The sequence below is a fragment of the Microcaecilia unicolor genome, chromosome 6 (assembly GCF_901765095.1).
Source record: "Microcaecilia unicolor chromosome 6, aMicUni1.1, whole genome shotgun sequence".
NCBI lineage: Eukaryota > Metazoa > Chordata > Amphibia > Gymnophiona > Siphonopidae > Microcaecilia > Microcaecilia unicolor.
The window spans coordinates 71,709,453-71,731,209 of record NC_044036.1 but is presented as its reverse complement, the minus strand read 5'-3'; the positions used below and the strand labels follow the sequence as shown (position 1 = coordinate 71,731,209).

At 45.9% G+C, this 21,757-nt stretch overlaps 1 protein-coding gene across 1 annotated transcript in view; it reads right to left on the bottom strand.

Annotated features, from left to right (window-relative positions):
* Nucleotides 1–21,757, bottom strand: part of BRDT (bromodomain testis associated) — a 296,166-nt gene that overhangs the window by 97,518 nt on the left and 176,891 nt on the right. Inside the window, 2 exon segments of the mRNA XM_030206522.1 lie at nucleotides 5,178–5,352; nucleotides 16,231–16,292. Of these exon segments, the coding sequence (XP_030062382.1) occupies nucleotides 5,178–5,352; nucleotides 16,231–16,292 (237 nt within the window).

Sequence of the window (21,757 nt, the reverse complement as noted above, 5' to 3'; positions counted from 1 at the left end):
CACAGTCAAGCGGTAATGCCTGGAGAAGGTATGGGCCGATGCCCAAGTTGCCGCCTTGCAAATCTCTTCCAAGGAGACGGACCCGGCCTCTGCCATCGAGGCCGCCTGAGCTCTAGTGGGGTGAGCCTTCAGCTGGATAGGCAGCACCTTCCCCGCAGCCACATAAGCCGCTGCAATGGCTTCCTTGACCCATCTTGCCACTGTAGGCTTAGCAGCCTGCAGACCCTTACGAGGACCTGCAAACAGGACAAACAGATGATCCGATTTCCGGAAATCATTGGTCACTTCCAAGTATCTGATGATGACACGTCTCACATCCAGATATTTGAGAGCAGAGTATTCCTCTGGGTAGTCCTCCCTACGAAAGGAAGGGAGACAGAGCTGCTGATTCACATGGAAGCGAGAAACAATCTTGGGCAGGAAGGAAGGCACTGTGCGAATAGTCACTCCTGCCTCAGTGAACTGCAGAAAAGGCTCTCGACATGAGAGCGCCTGGAGCTCGGAAACTCTTCTGGCTGAAGCGATAGCCACCAAAAAGACTGCTTTCAACATCAGGTCTTTCAGAGATGCCCTCGACAAGGGTTCAAAAGGCGGCTTCTGCAAGGCTCTTAGCACCAGGTTGAGATTCCACGCAGGCACCACTGAGTGCAGAGGAGGGCGCAGGTGATTAACTCACTTGAGAAAGCGCACCACATCTGGCTGCGAAGCCAGGGAAGCACCCTTCAGGCGGCCCCTGAAGCAAGCCAGAGCCGCTACCTGGACTTTAAGGGAACTGAGCGACAGGCCTTTTTCCAGACCTTCTTGCAGGAACGCCAGCACTGAAGAAATTGGAGCAGTGAAGGGAGAAAGTGAGCCTGCTTCACACCACGCTGCAAAGATACGCCAAACCCTGGCGTAAGCAGTAGAAGTAGAGCGCTTCCTCGCTCTCAGCATAGTGGCGATGACTTTGTCTGAGAAGCCCTTCTTTCTCAGACGCTGCCGCTCAATAGCCAGGCCGTAAGACCAAAGGGGGAGGGATCCTCCATCACCACGGGACCCTGATGTAACAGGCCCTGCTCCACTGGCAGCCGCAGAGGATCGTCGACTGAGAGCCTGATCAAGTCCGCATACCAGGGACGTCTGGGCCAGTCCGGACCCACCAGGATTATCCGGCCCGGATGCTTTGCCACCCGGTCTAGCACCCTGCCCAACATGGGCCAGGGCGGGAACCCATAGAGAAGCTCTTGTGTCGGCCACTGTTGGAGAAGAGCATCTACTCCCAGGGATCGAGGGTCCCGTCCTCTGCTGAAAAAGCGCGGCACTTGGCAATTGGCCGATGACGCCATCAGATCTAGGCTCGGCTGGCCCCAGCGCTTTGTGATGTCCAAGAACGCCTGAGCAGATAGCTGCCACTCTCCGGGATCCAAGGTATGGCGACTGAGAAAGTCCGCCTTGACATTCATGACTCCGGCAATGTGGGCCGCTGACAGCTGTTCCAGGTTCGCTTCCGCCCACTGGCATAGATTCATGGCCTCCTTGGCTAGAGGGGCGCTCTTGGTACCTCCCTGGCGGTTGACATAGGCCACAGCCGTGGCATTGTCCGACAGGACCCGTACCGGCTTCAACGCCAGTACCGGGATGAACTCCAAAAGCGCCAACCGAATGGCTCTGAGTTCCAGGAGGTTGATAGACCACTTTGCCTCTGCAGGAGACCAGAGCCCCTGCGCTGTCCTTCCCAAGCAGTGGGCTCCCCAGCCCGACAAAGAGGCGTCCGTCGTGACGACAATCCACTCCGGGGTCACCAGAGGCATTCCTGCAGACAACTTGTCTGTCTACATCCACCAGCTCAGCGCCTTGCGCACTGCTGGGTCCAAGGGAAGGCGCACAGCATAATCCTCCAACATCGGAGTCCAGCGCTGCAGCAGAGAGTGTTGTAGTGGTCTCATATGAGCCCTGGCCCAGGGCACTACTTCCATCGTGGCCGTCATAGAGCCCAACAGCTGCACATAGTCCCAAGCCCGAAGAGGAGAGGCTACTAGGAACTGGTCCACCTGAGCCTGAAGCTTGACAATCCGATTGTCTGGCAGGAACACTCTGCCCACTTGGGTGTCGAATCGAACTCCCAGATACTCCAGGGACTGAGTCGGGCGCAGCTGGCTCTTCTCCCAGTTGATGATCCACCCCAGGGAGCTCAAAAGAGCAACCACCCCGGTCCACAGCTTTGCCGCACTCTGCATAAGAGGGGGCTCGGATCAACCAGTCGTCCAGATAAGGATGGACTTGTACTCCTTCCTTTCGCAGGAAGGCCGCGATGACCACCATTACTTTGGAGAAGGTCCGCGGAGCAGTAGCCAACCCGAAAGGGAGGGCTCTGAACTGGAAGTGTCGGCCAGGACTGCAAAACGCAGAAAGCGTTGATGAGGAGGCCAGATGGGAATATGCAGGTACGCTTCCTTGATGTCCAAGGAAGCCAAGAACTCTCCTGCCTTCACTGCCGCTATAACAGAGCGGAGAGTCTCCATGCGAAAGTGCCGCACTTTCAAGGCCCGATTGACCCCTTTGAGGTCGAGGATAGGCCGGACAGAACCTCCTTTCTTTGGTACCACAAAGTAAATGGAGTAACGTCCCTTGCCAATCTGATTTTCTGGCACCGGAACGACCGCACCCAGGCGGATCAGGTTGTCCAAGGTCTGCTGCACTGCCACAGCTTTGCTCGGAGACTTGCAGGGAGAGAGTACAAACCCGTCTCTTAAGGGCCGGCAGAACTCTAACTTGTAGCCGTCTCTGATGACTTCCAGCACCCAAGCGTCTGAAGTTACTTTGGTCCACTCGCCCAGAAACGAGGACAGGCGTCCTCCAATCTGCACTGGGCCATGGACCAGGACCCCGTCATTGGGTACGAGACCCTGGGGGAGGACCGGAGGGCATACCTCCGGGACGGCGGTCTCTGCGAAAGGAATGCTGCTTGGGGGAGAAGTTCCTTTTGAAGGAAGAGGGGGCAGAGGAGCCCGACTTGCCCGGGCGGTACCGACGGGCTTCTTGAAACCGTCCTCTGGAGATACCGGGGCGAGCACTGGCCTGAGCCCTGACCTCTGGTAACCTCTTGCCCTTAGACGTGCCGAGATCGGTCACGATTTTGTCCAGCTCGACCCCAAAGAGCAGCTTGCCTTTAAAAGGCAACTTAGCCAGGTGGGACTTAGAGGCGTGGTCTGCAGACCAATGTTTCAGCCAAAGCCAGCGCCGCGCAGAGATTGTCTGAGCCATACCTTTAGCCGAGGCTCTCAAGACATCATACAGTAAGTCTGCCAAATAAGCCAAGCCCGATTCCAGGGCCGGCCAGTCAGCCCTCAAGGAAGGATCCGAGGGGGAAGCCCGCTGCACAATCGTCAGGCACGCCCTGGCCACATAGGAGCCGCAAACTGAGGCCTGCAAACTTAAGGCAGCCGCCTCGAAGGACGACCTTAAAGCCGCTTCCAATCTTCTGTCTTGGGCGTCCTTTAGTGCCGTGCCACCTTCCACCGGCAACGCCGTTTTCTTAGTCACCGCAGTGATTAAAGAATCCACGGTAGGCCAAAGAAAGGCCTCACGCTCACTTTCAGGCAAAGGATAGAGGCGGAACATAGCCCTAGCCACTTTGAGGCTCGCTTCCGGGACATCCCATTGAGCCGAAATTAAGGTGTGCATGGCATCATGCACGTGGAAGGTTCTAGGCGGGCGCTTCGTCCCCAGCATAATGGCGGAGCCAACAGGGGCTGAGGGAGAGACGTCCTCCGGAGAGGAAATCTTCAAAATGCTCATGGCCTGCATTAACAGGTTGGGCAAATCCTCTGAGCGAAAGATCCGTGCTGCAGAGGGGTCATCCGCTCCATCCGAGCGGGAATCCGTCTCCTCCAAGGAATCCCCAAAGGACCGTTGGGAGAACCCAGATACGCTGCCCTCATCTACATCAGAGGAAACAGCGTCCTCTAAGGCCTGGGCATCCACCCGAGGGCGTTTACTTCCGGGGGCCTCAACCCCTTTATCGGACAAGGGAGAAGGGGCAGCGTTCTGCATAAGGAAGGCCTGATGCAGCAGCAAAATAAACTCGGGGGAGAAACCCCCCAAACTGTGCAATTCAGCAGCCTGGGCCACAGCCCTAGACGCACCCTCAACCGGCGCTCGCAAGAGCGGGGGAGAACCATGCTGCGCATCCAAGATGGCGTCCGGCGCGACACTCCGCGAAGGAGCCGCGCGGGAAGAACGGCGCTTAACTTTAGCTGCTTTTTTACCGTCGCCCAAATCAAGGGCGGCCATGGCATGAACGTTTCCCAGCTCAAGGGTGGCCCAAGAAGAAGCCGTCCGAGCAGAGTGGCCGGCCAAGATGGCGGAGGCGAGCAGCGGGGGATGGGCGTTTATGGCGGGAAAAACCGCCGCGCCGGAGGAAGACCCGGGACACTGACCGGCCTCCAAACTGACACCCAACAAGGGCGAATCAGACTTTAAAACCCCCGCATCCCCGCTAGAAGCGCACACGCAGTCCGGGGAGCGATTCTTCGCGCCCTCGCCCTCCGACGCCATAGGCCACGTGGAGATCAATCGGGGAACCCCCTGCCCGCTATAAAAAGGTAAAAATTACCTGCTTCTCGCTCCGAGCTGTAACGACCTGGTGTCCCAGTGAGTAGCTGCAATAAACGTTTAAATAAACGTCGAAATAAACGCCCTTAAGGACGTCCAAAAATTTTTTTTTTTAACGGAGCCAGCGGGAGGGGGGAGAAAAGGAGGGACCTGGCGCCACCAGGTTTGCACTTGCTCAAGAAGAGCCCTCAACCCCAGGCACTCAACAAAACCTAAAAATTAGGCTTGGAGGCCTAGCCAGAGCTGCTGCTGTGTGTGACCACCACCTGCTGAGATAGAGAACATACTGAGGAGTTTCCGGCAGCACATGACCACATATAGGGAGGCAAAAGGATTGCTCTCTATCTCCACCTGCTGGTAGATGGACACAACCCACCAGTCTATGGATTGATCAGCATGATGATATGGAAACATAAATTGATCTACAGGCTCTATCTTAATTATACATCCTTCCCTGGGAGCAACAGGCAAGAATTTGGCAAAGAGGGAGTCAACAGGGGCTAGTGCTAAAAAAAGCAACTACGTATACCATCTTCCATTTCACGAGAAGATGAAATTGAAATGTATTCCATACATGTCCTTACCAGGAGGAAACAGAATTATTTGTTCTGGAAGTTCCAATGGATCATGGACAAAAGGCTGCAATTCTTGCATATGGCTAACAGATAGCACATCCGATTGTTTTGGATGCAAACTACTAGTAAGAGATTGTCCTGGAAGAACACTCTGAGATGCCCAATGTGGTAATGATTGTTTCTGCTGTGAAAAGATTTCAACAAGAATCTCCTCATTAAATGCATTAGTCCAGCACTATCAAAGATATACATTTATAAATAGTGTAATTTGCATTTCTGTAATAACCCTTAAAAGCTGGAAGCAAATCATTAAAATTCAAATTAAAAAATGAAATAATTAAAACTTTCAAATACCATATCAACATACTAAAAACAGGAAAACCATAAATATTGATAACATGCTCAAAATGTTCCTCACAAAATTAAGAAGAGAAAGCAAAGCTGCTTACCTGTAACAGATATTCCTTGAAAACAGCAGTTCAATAGCAACAAGTCATACAGGTATCTGATTCACAGCTTTCCAGAAAGACCTAAAGGCCATTACCATGTTACTGTGGCTGTACTACACCCCTTAGTTTTATAGCTTTAACTGAAGGAAAACAACCTCCTAAGCTGCGGTGAGAAGGTTTGTATGACTGATGAACTGATTTCTTTAGCGAACACATGTGACACGTAAATGACTTTGCTATCTCTGAAGACAAGCAGCTCATCATAGTTACACAAGTGGGATACTCTAGCTAAGGGGCACATGTCACAGCTTTTCATTTGCTTTTTTATAATATATTTTTGTAAGAAAGACAGCCTGATATAATATAAAGGCCAATGAGTCATATTGTTGGGCTCTATTCCATGACGACACTGTAGTGAATTGTCCAAACTTAATAGGTTGCTCCGAAAATGTATCTAAATAGTAACGTGATGTAAATATATTCACTGAACTCTGTGTTAGTTTGGCGGGCAAATAAGATCACCAGGGCACTGAGATTATGGATCGTGGATTACCATTGATATCAGGTCTGGACCTACCATATAATCTCCTATCCTGTCTGAAACAGTACATTTTGTCATTGTAAACCCATGCTAATTTGGATCAAAAGAAACAAAGTTGAGAAAGCTCTTTACGCGTTTTAGTTCACTCTTAACTAGATGGCAACAGTTCTCCTGCAGTCCAAAGAATGAAGGGCCTGTTTACCTTTATGGAGATGTAAGCCTGGGAAAAATTGTTACAAGGATAAATGACTACGAAGGAAATCTACAGAAAGTCCTGCAGAGAAAAGGCTTTATTGTTTTCTAGAAAACTCTATCATTGTGTTCCATTGTGTACCACGAACAGTCACTTGACGCACTTGTGACATGGTTAACTTGCTCATTTTCAGAGCAATTATATTTAAAAGACTTGTCCAATATGTTTAAAATTGGGGGAAGTAGGGTGGAAGAATCATGACTGCAAAAATTATCTATAGAGACTCCTCTTCAAGTAATCATTTTCTTCTCCTCCAGCCTGCACTTAGTAGCAATTGATCTTATTTAACGTACAGAAAAGGGCAATATTTTCCATTTGTAACACAACACACAGTCATTGATGGCAGATAAAAACCTAAATAATCGAGCCAGTCTGCCCAATAAAGTGGTTTGAGTTGTACCTGCATCCCTCTATACCCTGTTTAAAATGTGAAGGTCCTTCTTACATGGTTTGGAGGAGGAGACTAGGTTACATTTACAGAGATCTCTGTATAATAATAGGACAGAGGAATCTAAGGAGAAATTATGTCTTACCTGATAATTTTCTCTTCTTTAGTCAGCGACACTGTTCTGAACCAAAAGGTGGCGGTAAAGAAAACTGAATTTTGCCAGTGACACCACCAACATAAGCAGAGGTGCTCCCTGGACCAATCCAGTATTGCTTTGCCCAAGCAGCAAAAGCAGGATCGTAGCTAGGTGGGTTGCCAGAGGAGCGACCGCTCCCCCAAATGGACTTCTGATGGCATCGTCGCCTATTTTTCAAGGAATCTGTCACGTAAAAAATAGGCACTGGCAGCAGTATGTTCTCAACTCCCACCTACGCCTCAACCTGGCTATGTTTCTCAGCAGGTCCCTTAGTAATGCACCGATGCCCCATCAACCACTGCAGCTGTAATGATAATTAAGCGACAGAGTGCCACTTGCTACCCTGCATACACAGAATATAGCCATATCACTGAAACTCGTATGGCTGCTAATCATAAAATGAATTCTCTTTTCTTTTGAAAAGGAAGCATACAGCACACCCAGAACCCTGGGCCAAGGTCTTCCAAGGGCGGGACCAGATTAGTGTTGCTGACTAAATAAAAGAAAATTATCAGGTAAGCCATAATTTCTCCTTTCTTAGCATCAGCTCTACTGTTCTGACCAATGTGGTGTACCAAAGCAGATCTACTGGGCGGGGGAAGACAAGGCTCCCTGAATGACATTTCTGTCAAAGTCTGAACAGGCTCTGGCCAACATGTCCAATCTTTAGTGCTTAGCTAATGAATAAAGCGGGGATACCGCCCGAGCCTCCACCCAGGAAGTGGCCTGAGCCTTAATAGAGTGGGCTTTGAGCTCCTGAGGCACTGGACAATTCTTGCTGATGTAAGTGGACTCAATAGCCACCTTAATCCACCTCACAATTGAGGCCTTTGAGGCCACCTGACCCTTCCGAGGGCAGTGGAAAAGTACAAAGAGGTGGTCCTAGAGACGAAACTCATTCATCTCCTGGAAGTACTTGACTAGCGTCCTCCGGACATTCAGCTTGTGAAATTCCTACCCTCTGGCGATGATCCCTGTACCACCATGGAGGGGAAACAAACCTCATAATTCACATGGAACAGAGACACCACCTTCAGAAGAAAGGATGGTACTGTGCGCAGATGGAGAGAGGAATCCTGACACAATAGGGCCTACAATTCAGAAACTTTCCTAGCAAAGAAAATAGCCACCAAGAGCATTATCTTGAGGGTTAGATCCTTGCTGGAAGCCATGTGCAGGACCTAACGCAGAGCCTCGGACAGCGCTTAGAAAGGAAAGGAAGGACAAAAACCATTCAGAAACTGAGCTACCTCTCTAAGCAAAGCCAGAGAGATGCCCTTCCCCTTCTCCCGAAAACTGGACAACGCAGCCACCTGGACTCTCAGGAAGCTCAAGGCCAGCCCTTTTTTGAGGTCCTGCTGCAGAAAACCCAAATCATTGGGAACCTGAACCTTTCAGGGAGACAGGGACCGCACCCCACATCAGGATTCAAACACATGCTAGACCTTGATATAAGCCGGGGATGTGAAGGACTTCCTGGAGCAAAGCAGGGTAGAAAGCACTGTGGGAGTAAACTCACACTTCTCTAATTGTTGCCTCTCAATGGCCATACTATAGTCCAAAAGGGGTCCAGATCCTCTATCTCTACCGGCCCTCACTGGAGCAAACCCCAACCCCTGGATAGCATAAGCGGATCCTCCACCAGCAGATGCTGGAAATCTGCATATCAAAGTCTGTGGTGCAAATGTGACGCTACCAGCAAGATCAAAGGAGAATGACGCACAACCCTGTACAACAATCAATCAATGAGGGGCCATGGAAAGACTTGGGGTGGGGGCCACTACCGGCCAAGGCTATACCACAGCAGAACAACCAGCAGACCAACACATGTTGGAAACAGTTACACAAATCAAAGCACTTATGCCTGACATGGCCACATTTCACCAAAAGGCTGCGTCAAAGGCAACTCTAGAGAGGCAAAGTCAAATGAACAGTTCTTTCTAGCATAACACACAAGGGAAATTCTAAACAGGCAAAGTCAAACGCACACTTCTAGAGACTCTCCTGAAGATTTGCTGCAGGATTGCATGAGTTTGTTAAATAGTTAAATGCAAGAGATGTTAACCTAAAATTTAATGTACAGTTTGAATGGAGGAATAGCCTAGTGGCTAGTGCAGCACACTTTGATCCTGGGGAACTGGGTTCGATTCCCGCTGCAGCCTCTTGTGACTCTAGGCAAGTCACTTAACCCTCCATTGCCTCAGGTACAAATAAGTACCTGTATATAATATGTAAACTGTTTTGAACGTAGTTGCAAAAACCACAGAAAGGTGGTATATCAAGTCCTTTCCCACCATCACCAAATTCCACTTCTTGATATTCTTATTAAGAAACTCATCTATGGGTTTACAACAACTCTTTATACAAAGTCTACAGACAGAAATAAATAAATATTTGGAATACAGTAGATACCACAATAGAAACTTGAAAAACATTTGCCATACAGCCAATTTCTCCGTTTGCGGAGACTGTGCTCTGGATTTGATGAATGTGAAAAACAAGCTGAATAGTTTATAGAACATTTCAAGAAGAGAGGTTATCCTAGTGAACAGATCCATGATGGATATTTAAAAGCAAATGTGCAAATAGGGAAGTAGTTTTGAGACAGGAGAAACAAAAAAAATGATACAAGAATTGTTTGCACCCTTAGGTTTATAAAATATCGATGTCAATTACAAATTTTAAACATCTTGTAACTGGAAGAAAATATAAAACTGACATATCATTCCACCTGTAACCATATTAATGTGATATATAATGCCCATGTGAAAAAACTGCATATTGGTAAGATGAAGAGAAAATTAAAAACATGAATTTTTAAACATGAGTTGTTCGAAAAGGAAGGTTCCGACTGCACCTTTGGTTGAGCATTGTCATGAGCACAATTGCTCCTTTTACAAGTTGAGATTCTGTGTTACTAAAATGATTAGAACCACTTGGAGATGGATGGACATTAATGACGTCCTTCCAAAAGAAGAACAAAGATTTATTTTTCACCTTAACACTACTACCACATGGCCGTAACAGTGATTTGGATTTGGGGGTTTTCTTGTAAATAACCTTGACAAATATCACTTTGGGCGTCTTTTATTTTTTAGCTTGCGGTAGAAATCAGCTGGCGGTAAATGCCGAGATGACCGTTATATTCCTACGTTCATCTCAGTGTTTACCGCCAGCTGATTTCTACCGCGAGATAAAAATGCTGCTGTGGCTTAGTAAAAGACCCCCTTTGTTTGTTAGATTAGTATGTAGACCGCTGGTGTTGCCACTCTGCTCCTTTTTAAACTTTGTGGCTATTAAGGTCATACATATTTTGTTTTTTTTATGTATTAATACATCTTATGTGGTTATATTTATGGCCTGTGATCTAATTCCTTTTGTAATGATGGTGAATTTTTGTTTTATATTTGTTTAGTTGAGTTCTCAGGAATATGTATATTTTTTCTTAGTTTTCTTTTATTATCCCACTTTTATAGTTTACATTTTTTTAGGCATTTTTACATACTCTGTATTCTTTTTTTTTTTTTAGCCTATTTGATTGGCTAATGATAAGTTGGTGATGCAAACAATGATGTCAGAGCCTCAGTCCTTTAACTGCAACCATGTTGCAGTGTGGAAGGTTTGCTGTTCCTGCCTCTCTGAATTTGAACTAATTCTTCTTCAGCGCAGTAAGTTCCCTTAAAAAAAGTAAAAAAAAAATAGCTAGCAATTTGATTTCTATAACAAACTAGTCAGCTGTCAGTATGTTTTCATATTTTCTTACTGTTGTTTAGATGTGGCATGCCAACTGTGCTGATAACTGCTGTTTTTATTTGTTTTATATAAATTGCAATAAGGTCATATATATGCAATACAGATTTTATGGCATCTTCACTTTTTCTACATTTCTAAGGAGGTTTTTATATTCTTTATATTGTGCCCACAATGTCATAATCTAGCCCTCCCCCTCCCCACACTTTTTTAATGCTAGTTTTTTTGGCTGTCTTTTTTTTGAATTTGAGTGGCATTATAGATATGTCAGGTTTTACTCTTTCCCTTAGAGTTTTTTTTTTAATGTAGTGTGTTTTAAAAATTTTTTTTCACTTGGTATATGTTATATTTGTAATACAGATGTTTTGTTCACAATGGCAGCCTACCATTTGCTGGTTTTTAAATGTTCAGCATACCAGTTTTTTATTTATTTAAGGCTTATATAGTAACATAGTAGATGACGCAGAAAAAGACCTGCACGGTCCATCCAGTCTGCCCAACAAGATAAACTCATATGTGCTACTTTTTGTGTATACCTTACCTTGATTTGTACCTGTCCTTTTCAGGGCACAGACCGTATAAGTCTGCCCATCACTATCCCTGCCTCCCAACCACCAGCCCCGCGTCCCACCACCAGTTCTGGCACAGACCGTATAAGTCTGCCCAGCACTATCCCCTTATGATGTGGTATATTAGTTTACATAGCAAAAACGTTTTTTTTAAATATAGTTGCGCTTGCTGCCTGTGGCTAGTCTGTCCACATACAAGATTTTCAGCTTTTTCAAAATGACTTTTCGGTGATTGGGATACCATGTTTCTGCTAAGGCTGATTTAAATACAGTAGCATTGAGCCTTTGCATGACACTATTTTTTTGGTTTTTAAAGACAATCAAGATTATATATATATATATATATATATATATACACACACACACACATGGCTATGAAAAGAATGTGCAGCAGCAGCAGCTGCATCTGACCTTTTCAAGGGGTGATTCAGTATTGTGGCAGTTAGGTAGCTCCATGCTGCGCTGGTTGCAGCATTTGCCAAAGTCCCTCGACATTTCTCGCCTGGAGTCCAAGACAGCCTTTTCAGGTGGACATTCTATTTGATATGATTGTCTGACTTCCCGCTCAGCGAGACAGAGAGCTATGCGTCCCCCATATCCTTCATCAACTTCTCCAAGTCACAGAGCAAGCGCCCCCTAAAGGGCAGCTGACTCAAAAGCTTCTTGCCGCACCCACACCCAGGCAACCCCCAATTTCTCCACTGAGCAGGAAGTCAGACGACCATATCATATAGAATGTCCACCCGGAAAGGCCGTCTTGGACTGCAAGTGAGAAATCTGCAGGGACTTTGGCAAATGCTGGAACCAATGCAGCATGGAGCTACCTAACTGCCACAAAGAGCAGCCTGAATGCTGGATCCCCCATTGAAAAGGCCAGCTGCTGCTCCACATTCTTTTCATAGCCAAGCCCCCTTGCACAGGTACAGCAGTCACCTGCAGAATCGCTGTAACCAGGGTGTCCAACTCAGAGAGACTTCTCAACCTCCTGAGTGAAGGCATAGAGATGAGGAGCAAGAGGCCCGGCGATCCAGAGGGTACCATCTGCAAACTCCCATTCACCCTCAACAAGCAGATGAGGGCCTTATGGAGTGGAAAATGCTTCGGGGCCCTGAGGGGGCCCACTAAAGAAGGCTTAAGCATAGCCAAAGCACCTGTAACCTTGTCTAAGAGCAAGACAGTTCCTCATGACAAGCAAGATGGAACCCATGGGATAGCTCCTCCCCTGCCTCTCAACAAGGGAGGGTTCTCAGACATGGAGTCCATGAGGGACTGGGCGCTCAAAAGGACCTCTGAGTCCTCCTCCGCTCCCTCCAAAGAACCCAGACCCACCAGAATGACCAGATCTGTTCCACAGTGCTGAGACTGCTCATTCCCTTGGGCCCCCCCCCCCCCCCACCAAAATGATGAGGATTAGGTCTCAAGAGGGGACCTGTGCAGGGTCTACTTAACCAAATGAGTCAAGATCTGGAGCCAAAAACCACCGAGGCCCTATTGGGACCCCGCATTTGACCCAGGGTGGACAGACAAGGGAAATTTTCTCTTTCTCTGTCCAAGTGATTTGAGAGAGAGGATTCTAACTGCTAGTTTGTCCTGGCAGGAACAGTGTGCAAGAGCAGTGTATCCATTTTAGCTGAAGAGGGGAAGGGAACAGCACATGAAAAATGCTCACTGAGAGAAAGGCAGGCACGATATTGACCCTTCATCTCTATCCTCCCATGTTTCAAACCTCCTCTCTACTGTGGCACCATCCACGTCTGTCAACGAGGCTGTTTCTTCTTACAATACTCTATCCTCTGCCTTAGACACTCTTGCACCTTTGATGACCCGCCCTGTAAGGCGTACAAAACCCCAACCTTGGCTGACTTCTAATATCCGCTACCTACGTTCCTGTACCCGCTCCGCCGAACACCTCTGGCGGAAATCTCGGGCCCTTGCTGATTTCTTACACTTTAAGTTCATGCTGACCTCCTTCCAATCTGCTCTTTTACGTGCCAAACAGGATTATTATATCCAACTGACCAACTCTCTTGGCTCTAATCCTAGACTTCTCTTCACCACATTGAACTCTCTCCTCAAGGTGCCCCCTCCCCCAACTCCCCCTTCATTATCTCCTCAGACCCTTGCTGAATTCTTTCACAACAAGGTTCAAAAGATAAACCTTGCTTTCTCTACCTCACCACCTCTCCCTCCACTAGTCCGTTCCCCTCTCTCTCCTTCCCCTCATTCCCTTTCCTCCTTTCCTGAAGTTACTATTGAGGAAACTACACTTCTCCTTTCTTCCTCAAAATGTACCACCTGTTCCTCTGATCCCATTCCCACCCACCTTCTTAATGCCATCTCTCCTACTCTTATTCCTTTTATCTGTCACATTCTCAACCTCTCACTTTCCACTGCGACTGTCCCTGCTGCCTTTAAACATGCTGTGGTCACACCTCTCCTTAAGAAGCCTTTACTTGACCCTACTTGTCCCTCTAATTACCGACCCATCTCCCTCCTTCCTTTTCTCTCCAAATTACTTGAGCGTGCTGTTCACCGCCGCTGCCTTGATTTTCTCTCCTCACATGCTATTCTTGACCCATTACAATCTGGTTTTCGCTCTCTCCACTCAACCGAAACTGCGCTCACTAAAGTCTCCAATGACCTATTACTGGCTAAATCCAGAGGTCAATATTCCATCCTCATTCTTCTTGATCTTTCCGCTGCTTTTGACACTGTCGATCACAGCATACTTCTCGATACCCTGTCCTCACTTGGATTCCAGGGCTCTGTCCTTTCCTGGTTCTCTTCCTACCTCTCCCTCCGCACCTTTAGTGTTCACTCTGGTGGATCCTCTTCTACTTCTATCCCTCTGCCTGTCGGCGTACCTCAGGGTTCTGTTCTTGGTCCCCTCCTCTTTTCTATCTACACTTCTTCCCTTGGTTCATTAATCTCATCCCATGGCTTTTCCTACCATCTCTATGCTGATGACTCCCAAATCTACCTTTCTACCCCTGATATCTCACCTTGCATCCAAACCAAAGTTTCAGCGTGCTTGTCTGACATTGCTGCCTGGATGTCTCAACGCCACCTGAAATTAAATATGACCAAAACCGAGCTTCTCATTTTCCCCCTCAAACCCACCTCCCCGCTCCCCCCGTTTTCTATTTCTGTTGATGGCTCTCTCATTCTCCCTGTCTCCTCAGCTCGAAACCTTGGGGTCATCTTTGACTCTTCTCTCTCCTTCTCTGCTCATATCCAGCAGACCGCCAAGACCTGTCGTTTCTTTCTTTACAACATCCGTAAAATCCGCCCCTTTCTTTCCGAGCACTCTACCAAAACCCTCATCCACACCCTTGTCACCTCTCGTTTAGACTACTGCAATCTGCTTCTTGCTGGCCTCTCACTTAGTCACCTCTCCCCTCTCCAGTCGGTTCAAAACTCTGCTGCCCGTCTCATCTTCCGCCAGGGTCGCTTTACTCATACTACCCCTCTCCTCAAGTCGCTTCACTGGCTCCCTATCCGTTTTCGCATCCTGTTCAAACTTCTTCTACTAACCTATAAATGTATTCACGCTGCTGCTCCCCAGTATCTCTCCACACTCGTCCTTCCCTACACCCCTTCCCGTGCACTCCGCTCCATGGATAAATCCTTCTTATCTGTTCCCTTCTCCACTACTGCCAACTCCAGACTTCGCGCCTTCTGTCTCGCTGCACCCTACGCCTGGAATAAACTTCCTGAGCCCCTACGTCTTGCCCCATCCTTGGCCACCTTTAAATCTAGACTGAAAGCCCACCTCTTTAACATTGCTTTTGACTCGTAACCACTTGTAACCACTCGCCTCCACCTACCCTCCTCTCTTCCTTCCCATTCACATTAATTGATTTGCTTACTTTATTTATTTTTTGTCTATTAGATTGTAAGCTCTTTGAGCAGGGACTGTCTTTCTTCTATGTTTGTGCAGCGCTGCGTATGCCTTGTAGTGCTATAGAAATGCTAAATAGTAGTAGTAGTAGTACTGAATGAGTCACATTTACACACTATAAAAATAATCAATTTACCCTGCTTAGCTCCTGACTCCGAAGGCTGCTTAGTGTGTGCCATCAGCATATCCTACCTCATGGCAGATGCATGTTGGCCTGTCTGACTGTCCAGGCCTATTCTGGCTCTCTGGGTGCACCTAGAGGGAAATTCCCTGCTTCTCAACATTAGCCCCTGACAAAGGGCATGAAGCTAGCCAGGCCAGCTGAATTATTATTTATTGATTTATTGTATATGTGCTGCTGAAGTGAGCACTTTTGGACAGCCTGGGGAGCTGTAGGAGGAGCCTGTGGGGAATATACCCAAGCAGGGCGAACAGGCAAGAGGGGTAGGGGGATGGGGACCTGCACCCCTTGAGCAAGGCCTCTCAAATGAGCGAAAGCTTCACACAGTGGCACTAACAAGTGCGACTGGAGGCTGCGGAGCTAAGCTCCGAGTTCAACCAGGTACAGTCCTGAGACTGTGACCTAGGAGCGGACGTTAGGCTCGACCACGTTGTGAGGCCATGGCAAGCACAGCAAGGAGCTAGGCCAGGGGACAGGAGCACCGTCAGCACAACCTACTATCTGCTGAAGGTAGAGGAAAATACTGGATTGTTTCAAGGAGCAACACTGCTTATGCTGGTGATGTCACTGGCAAAATTCAGTTCTCTACGTCCACCTGCTGATAGAAAGGGATAGCATCCATTGGTTCAGAACAGTACAGCCGATGCTACAAAAAGTGCTTTCTTTGAAAAGAATAACTGAAATATCAGAACGTAAGGGCAACATTCAAAACATGATTGTAACCAATTTAAAATAATCTAAAGATCATTAAGTTGGTAAACAATGTTTAGATCTGATCAAACTTTTTTGCTCTTCCTTACTAGCAAAATAATTTGCAGGAGAACATGCATTTACCTTAACTTGTTTTCTACCAGAAGATGCAGTCTGGTTAGCTCTTTTTTTCTCTGGGAACACTTCTGTAAATGTATATAAAATGAGTTCAGCGGCACTCAAACTTTTGTGTACATACAGCTGTAAAGTCTTACGCTATATGTAAAAGCATTTAAAAAGCACAAGTCAAAATGTTCATTCTAACTTGTATATTTACAAACAAACTGGCATCAAACATCAATATGTATTTAGATAGACCCATTCCACATTTGGCTTTCATATTTAATTACAACTAGCATTTAAAAAAATGAGGGACTATTTTTATAAATTTTATTTGCAGGACATGGTGCGGCTAAAGTACAATACTAGTCTTCACTTATGATAGCCTTTCAAACTTAATTGGCAGGCTTTCTCAACAGTGGTCTAGCCACCACTGAACTGGGTGGACAGGCTGCCCTTGTGGTTGTAACAAAAGTTGAGGGGCGATGGCAGAAATGATGGTGGCATACTGGAAGCTCAGCAAGGTGGACACTATACTTAGCTTTAACAGTGCTGCCTCAAGATCCTGTTTCCTCAATAACCCCAATTTGGCTGGATGGCTAGAGAAGTACTTAAGTATATTGTCTCCTATTTCAGTAGGGTCAAGCCTTGCAATATTAGCCACATGATCTTACAGCTCATACTGTAGGAACTGATGCACTAAAGAACATCTACTGCTTGGCTACATGGGGCAATAGAAGAATGAGATCACAAAGCAGTGCATGAATATTAGAGCTAAGTACAGTGTTTTGCTGCCCTAATCTTTTACCAGTGTTCCAAACTGATGAGAGGTGGGGTGGGGTGGGGGGAACACAGAGAAGGAAGGGGGAATGGGAGTGTTCCCCTTAACACACTATTGCATTCCAAGACTTTTCCTGTGAACCATTGTCAGACACCCCTGTCTGTTCTAAAGCCTCAGACCAGATCTCATCACTCACACCCTCACTGTACGTGATACAAACAAAACCCACCCAGCTCAGACAACTCACCTACATCTGACACTGTCTATGTACATTACCCCACTGGGCCTGTAAGATACACAAGGCCCTACATCCCCATCTCAGACATCTCACCCATAACTGACACCCTCTTATACAACCTTACTGGGCCAGCTACTTTCCTACACATTACACATGTACCCTCCTGCTCTATATACTATACCTCACCTCCTTCCCCAGACACCCACTCACCACCTCCACCCTTACTATTTACCCACATACACACTTTGTCCATACACCCCTCAATTTCCATAGATATCCTAAGAATCTTTCCATATCATCACATAAGTCTAAAGGGGTCCCCCCCCCCCCACCAAGTACACACCTTGGGCAAAGTGGCATTATAGGGACCATCTTAACTTCTGTACCAGAGATCCATTAAACCCTATCTATGCTGCTGCTACTCAAAGATTACAAATGGAGATGGTTCAAAAGACATTTGCAGGGTGTTACTCATGAACAACAAAGACAGACTTCTACACACTTAAATATATGTTTGTGGTTCAAGTCTTATTAGTCTTGGAATACTGCTGATTTAGCATAGCATCTCAGCTGTTTATAATTGCAATAGAGTATATATTCAAGGTTACAAAGATCTGATTTTGTTGTCAAAGAAGTCTAGGAATGACTTAATTCACTCTCAGATAAATCACATTAAACATCTATTTACATTTAGCTTTTGTGTCATTTATCCCATGTAAAAAGATATATTTAGATACTACAACAAAATTTTCTTTGCATATTTCATGTATGAACATCGTACTTGAGCTCTTTAGGGGACAAGATTCCCTTCTTCAGATACTCTAGAATCTAAAAAAGACCCATGTTATCTTGGAAGCTCACATATGCACTATCTTTTGATATATTCTTATGCTAATTCAAGAAAAGGTAGCTGAATTCTTTGTAAGTTGAGTTCTCCAGAATTTCTACTCTGCATCTTTAGTAAACTGTTATCAAATGCAGAGCCTCATTTACTGAAGTGACTTGAGCACTTTGGAGAATTACTGCATGCCAACTGTTAATGCAGCACTTTCACAATTAACACATGCTAATTCCTGTATTAACTGAGAAACGTGGAATAGGGTGTGGAATGGACAGAGACTGCATCTTGCGCCTAAAGTGCAGTACAGTACTGCATTTTAACTATGCAGCAGACACCACCTCTTGAGGTAGTGTAAAGTGCATCCACATTACCTGCAATGCATGTGGTAAGTGTAATGAGGCTTTGCAGTTACTATGTTAATTTTGTCCATTAGTGTACAGTAACTGCAAAATCTTAATGCATTTTAGTAAAAGGAGTCTTAATTTTCCTAAACTAAGGCAATAGCCCTATGCTATGAACTCCAGAATTTAAAAAAAAGGGGAAACCATGATAAAATACAAACTGTACATATTTAATAACTTATTGTAGTCTTTTGGCTAGAATCTAGAAATCTACAAAATATAGGGAAGGCAATTTTCAAAAGCTATTTATCCAGGAAGAACAGCTGTCTGAAAACTGCCCATCCTTTCCCTGGTTGAAAGTATGTATGGGGGGGGGGGGGGGGGGAGAGATCACATGACATCTGTCACGTGAACACTCTCCTGCTGGTGTTTCTTATTTTTCTTAAAATCAGCAGCCTATCTTATTGCAGTGTTATTATATGAATTTGTTTACGCCATTTAGATGGTTAGCAAATCGTCTAAGAGTAACACTACATTTGCTGTTCAATCCATTTCTAAAAGGTCAAAACGTGAGCCTACCACACCTGAGGCCTTAATGGCATCGTTGCCACCAGACTGATACTGTCACTGAAGATCTTAAAGCGTTGAGAGACCTTATGCAGCAAAACTTTCTAGCTACATCAGAAATCAAATCAGATCTTGCGGCGATGTCCACTCAAGTTACCCAATTTAATGTGAGGCTTGAGTTGCTAGAGGAACGCGTTTCTGCTCACGATGAACACCATCTGATAACAATGCAAATTGAATAAAACAGATGTGCTTCAGTATGAATTGGAAGATATTTCTAATCAGATGCGCTGGAATAATTTATACCTTCTAGGAGTTCCGGAAAAACTTAGAAGGTAATGACATTGAAGCTTTTTTGCAACCTTTCTTGCTAAACCTTTTAAATATTAACCTGGAAGTCATTCTTGATATTGAACACGCACATGGCGTTCCCACGAGACCTATTTCAGGGAATACATTTTCAAGGCCCATAATTATTAAATTTCTCTGTCATACTCAAGTCAAGATAATACTGGTTCGACCAATGCTTTGTTGTCCCAACTTCTGGCAGAAAAAAATGGAGTAATCACCTTAATTCGTAAATCCTTTCCATTTCAGTGCTCCGCCTCCATTGCAAGCACTGATGGAATTAACATAAGATCAATACCAATAGTTAATATATACGCATCAAATGTTGATGATCCCACTTTTTTTCAACAGATCAAAGGCTTTGGTTCCTCTTCCCTATCAAGTGTCACAATTCTGGGAGGTGATTTTCTTTCCATTGGACTTATGTACGGACAGATCGTCAACTTGCTGCCCTCCTAATTTAAAAGTTTGTTCTACTTTACAATCTCTCTTCCAGCTTAATGGATGGTCTGACTTATGGAGGCTACTTCATCCTATCTCATGGGAATATTCTTTCTATTCTGTTCTACACCAAACTTACGCTAGATAAAATTATTTAATTGGCACCAAACATCTGTTTCCTATGCTTGACTCTGCAAAAATTTATGAAATATCGGTTTCTAATCATGCTGCTGTTTCCTGTTATTTATCTTGGTTTTCAGAAAATAAGAACTCTTTATCTTGGAGGCTCAATACTTCTCTACTGGCAGATGACTCTTTTCTACAGCATATTTCTAAAAAATCTGCAGAGTATTTTGCAAATAATTGTAATTCTGTTATGTCTTTTATTACTGTTTGGGAAGCTTAAAGCTTGGATGCATGGAGAGGTTATTAGTTATTCAGCACCTTAGGAAGACTAACAATGATGCCATCAATCAGCTGGAACAGGAAATTCGTCAGCTTGAAACTGCCCTATATACTGGTCCTTCCAAACCCATTTTACAAAACCTTAGATCTCTAAAAATGACTACTGAAAAGTGGTTTACTACTCGGAAAGCTGGAAAGCTTTTAGCCTCCTATTTAAAGGGCAAAAAAGTGAAACAATGTATTGCTTGCATCACATCTTCCTCTGGATCACATTATACCTCCTCCTTTCAAATTCTGGAAGCCTTTAAACACTTTTACACAAAGTTGTACTCTTCAGAGAGCATAGCTTCTGCTTCTGATATCTCTTCTTTTCTATCTGGACTTCACCTTCATTGTTTAACGGATCAACAAATGCAATTATTAAATAAACCTATTCAACTCTGTGAAATTTTATCTGCTATTAAGATCTTTGCTCCGGCAAAAACTCTGGGCCCGGATGGCCATCCCGTGGAATTCTACAAATGTTTTTCCTCTTCTCTTGCAGAGAAATTGCAACAATGTTATCAAGCATTGCTCTGTTTCCCTAATCATCTGGAAAGAGCATTGCTCTGTTCCCCTAACCATCTGGGAACATTCCTTGAAGCTAACATTGTGGTACTGGCTAAACCTAACAGAGATCCTCATCTTGTACAGAACTACAGACCCATAGCTCTCCTTAATTCGGACTATAAAAAGCAAATGCTACATACCTGTAGAAGGTATTCTCCGAGGACAGCAGGCTGATTGTTCTCACTGATGGGGGTGACGTCCACGGCAGCCCCTCCAATCGGAAACTTCACTAGCAAAGGCCTTTGCTAGTCCTCGCGCGCCCATGCGCACGCGCGGCCGTCTTCTCGCCCGAACCGGCTCGTGTTCGTCAGTCCCATATGTAGCAAGACAAAGCAAGGGAAGACACAACTCCAAAGGGGAGGCGGGCGGGTTTGTGAGAACAATCAGCCTGCTGTCCTCGGAGAATACCTTCTACAGGTATGTAGCATTCGCTTTCTCCGAGGACAAGCAGGCTGCTTGTTCTCACTGATGGGGTATCCCTAGCCCCCAGGCTCACTCAAAACAACAACCATGGTCAATTGGGCCTCGCAACGGCGAGGACATTACTGAGATTGACCTAAAAAATTTACCAACTAACTGAGAGTGCAGCCTGGAACAGAACAAACAGAGCCCTCGGGGGGTGGAGTTGGATCCTAAAGCCCGAACAGGTTGTGAAGCACTGACTGCCCGAACCGACTGTCGCGTCGGGTATCCTGCTGCAGGCAGTAATGAGATGTGAATGTGTGGACAGATGACCACGTCGCAGCTTTGCAAATCTCTTCAATAGTGGCTGACTTCAAGTGGGCTACCGACGCAGCCATGGCTCTAACATTATGAGCCGTGACATGACCCTCAAGAGCCAGCCCAGCCTGGGCGTAAGTGAAGGAAATGCAATCTGCTAGCCAATTGGATATGGTGCGTTTCCCCACAGCCACTCCCCTTCTGTTGGGATCAAAAGAAACAAACAATTGGGCAGACTGTCTGTTGGGCTGTGTCCGCTC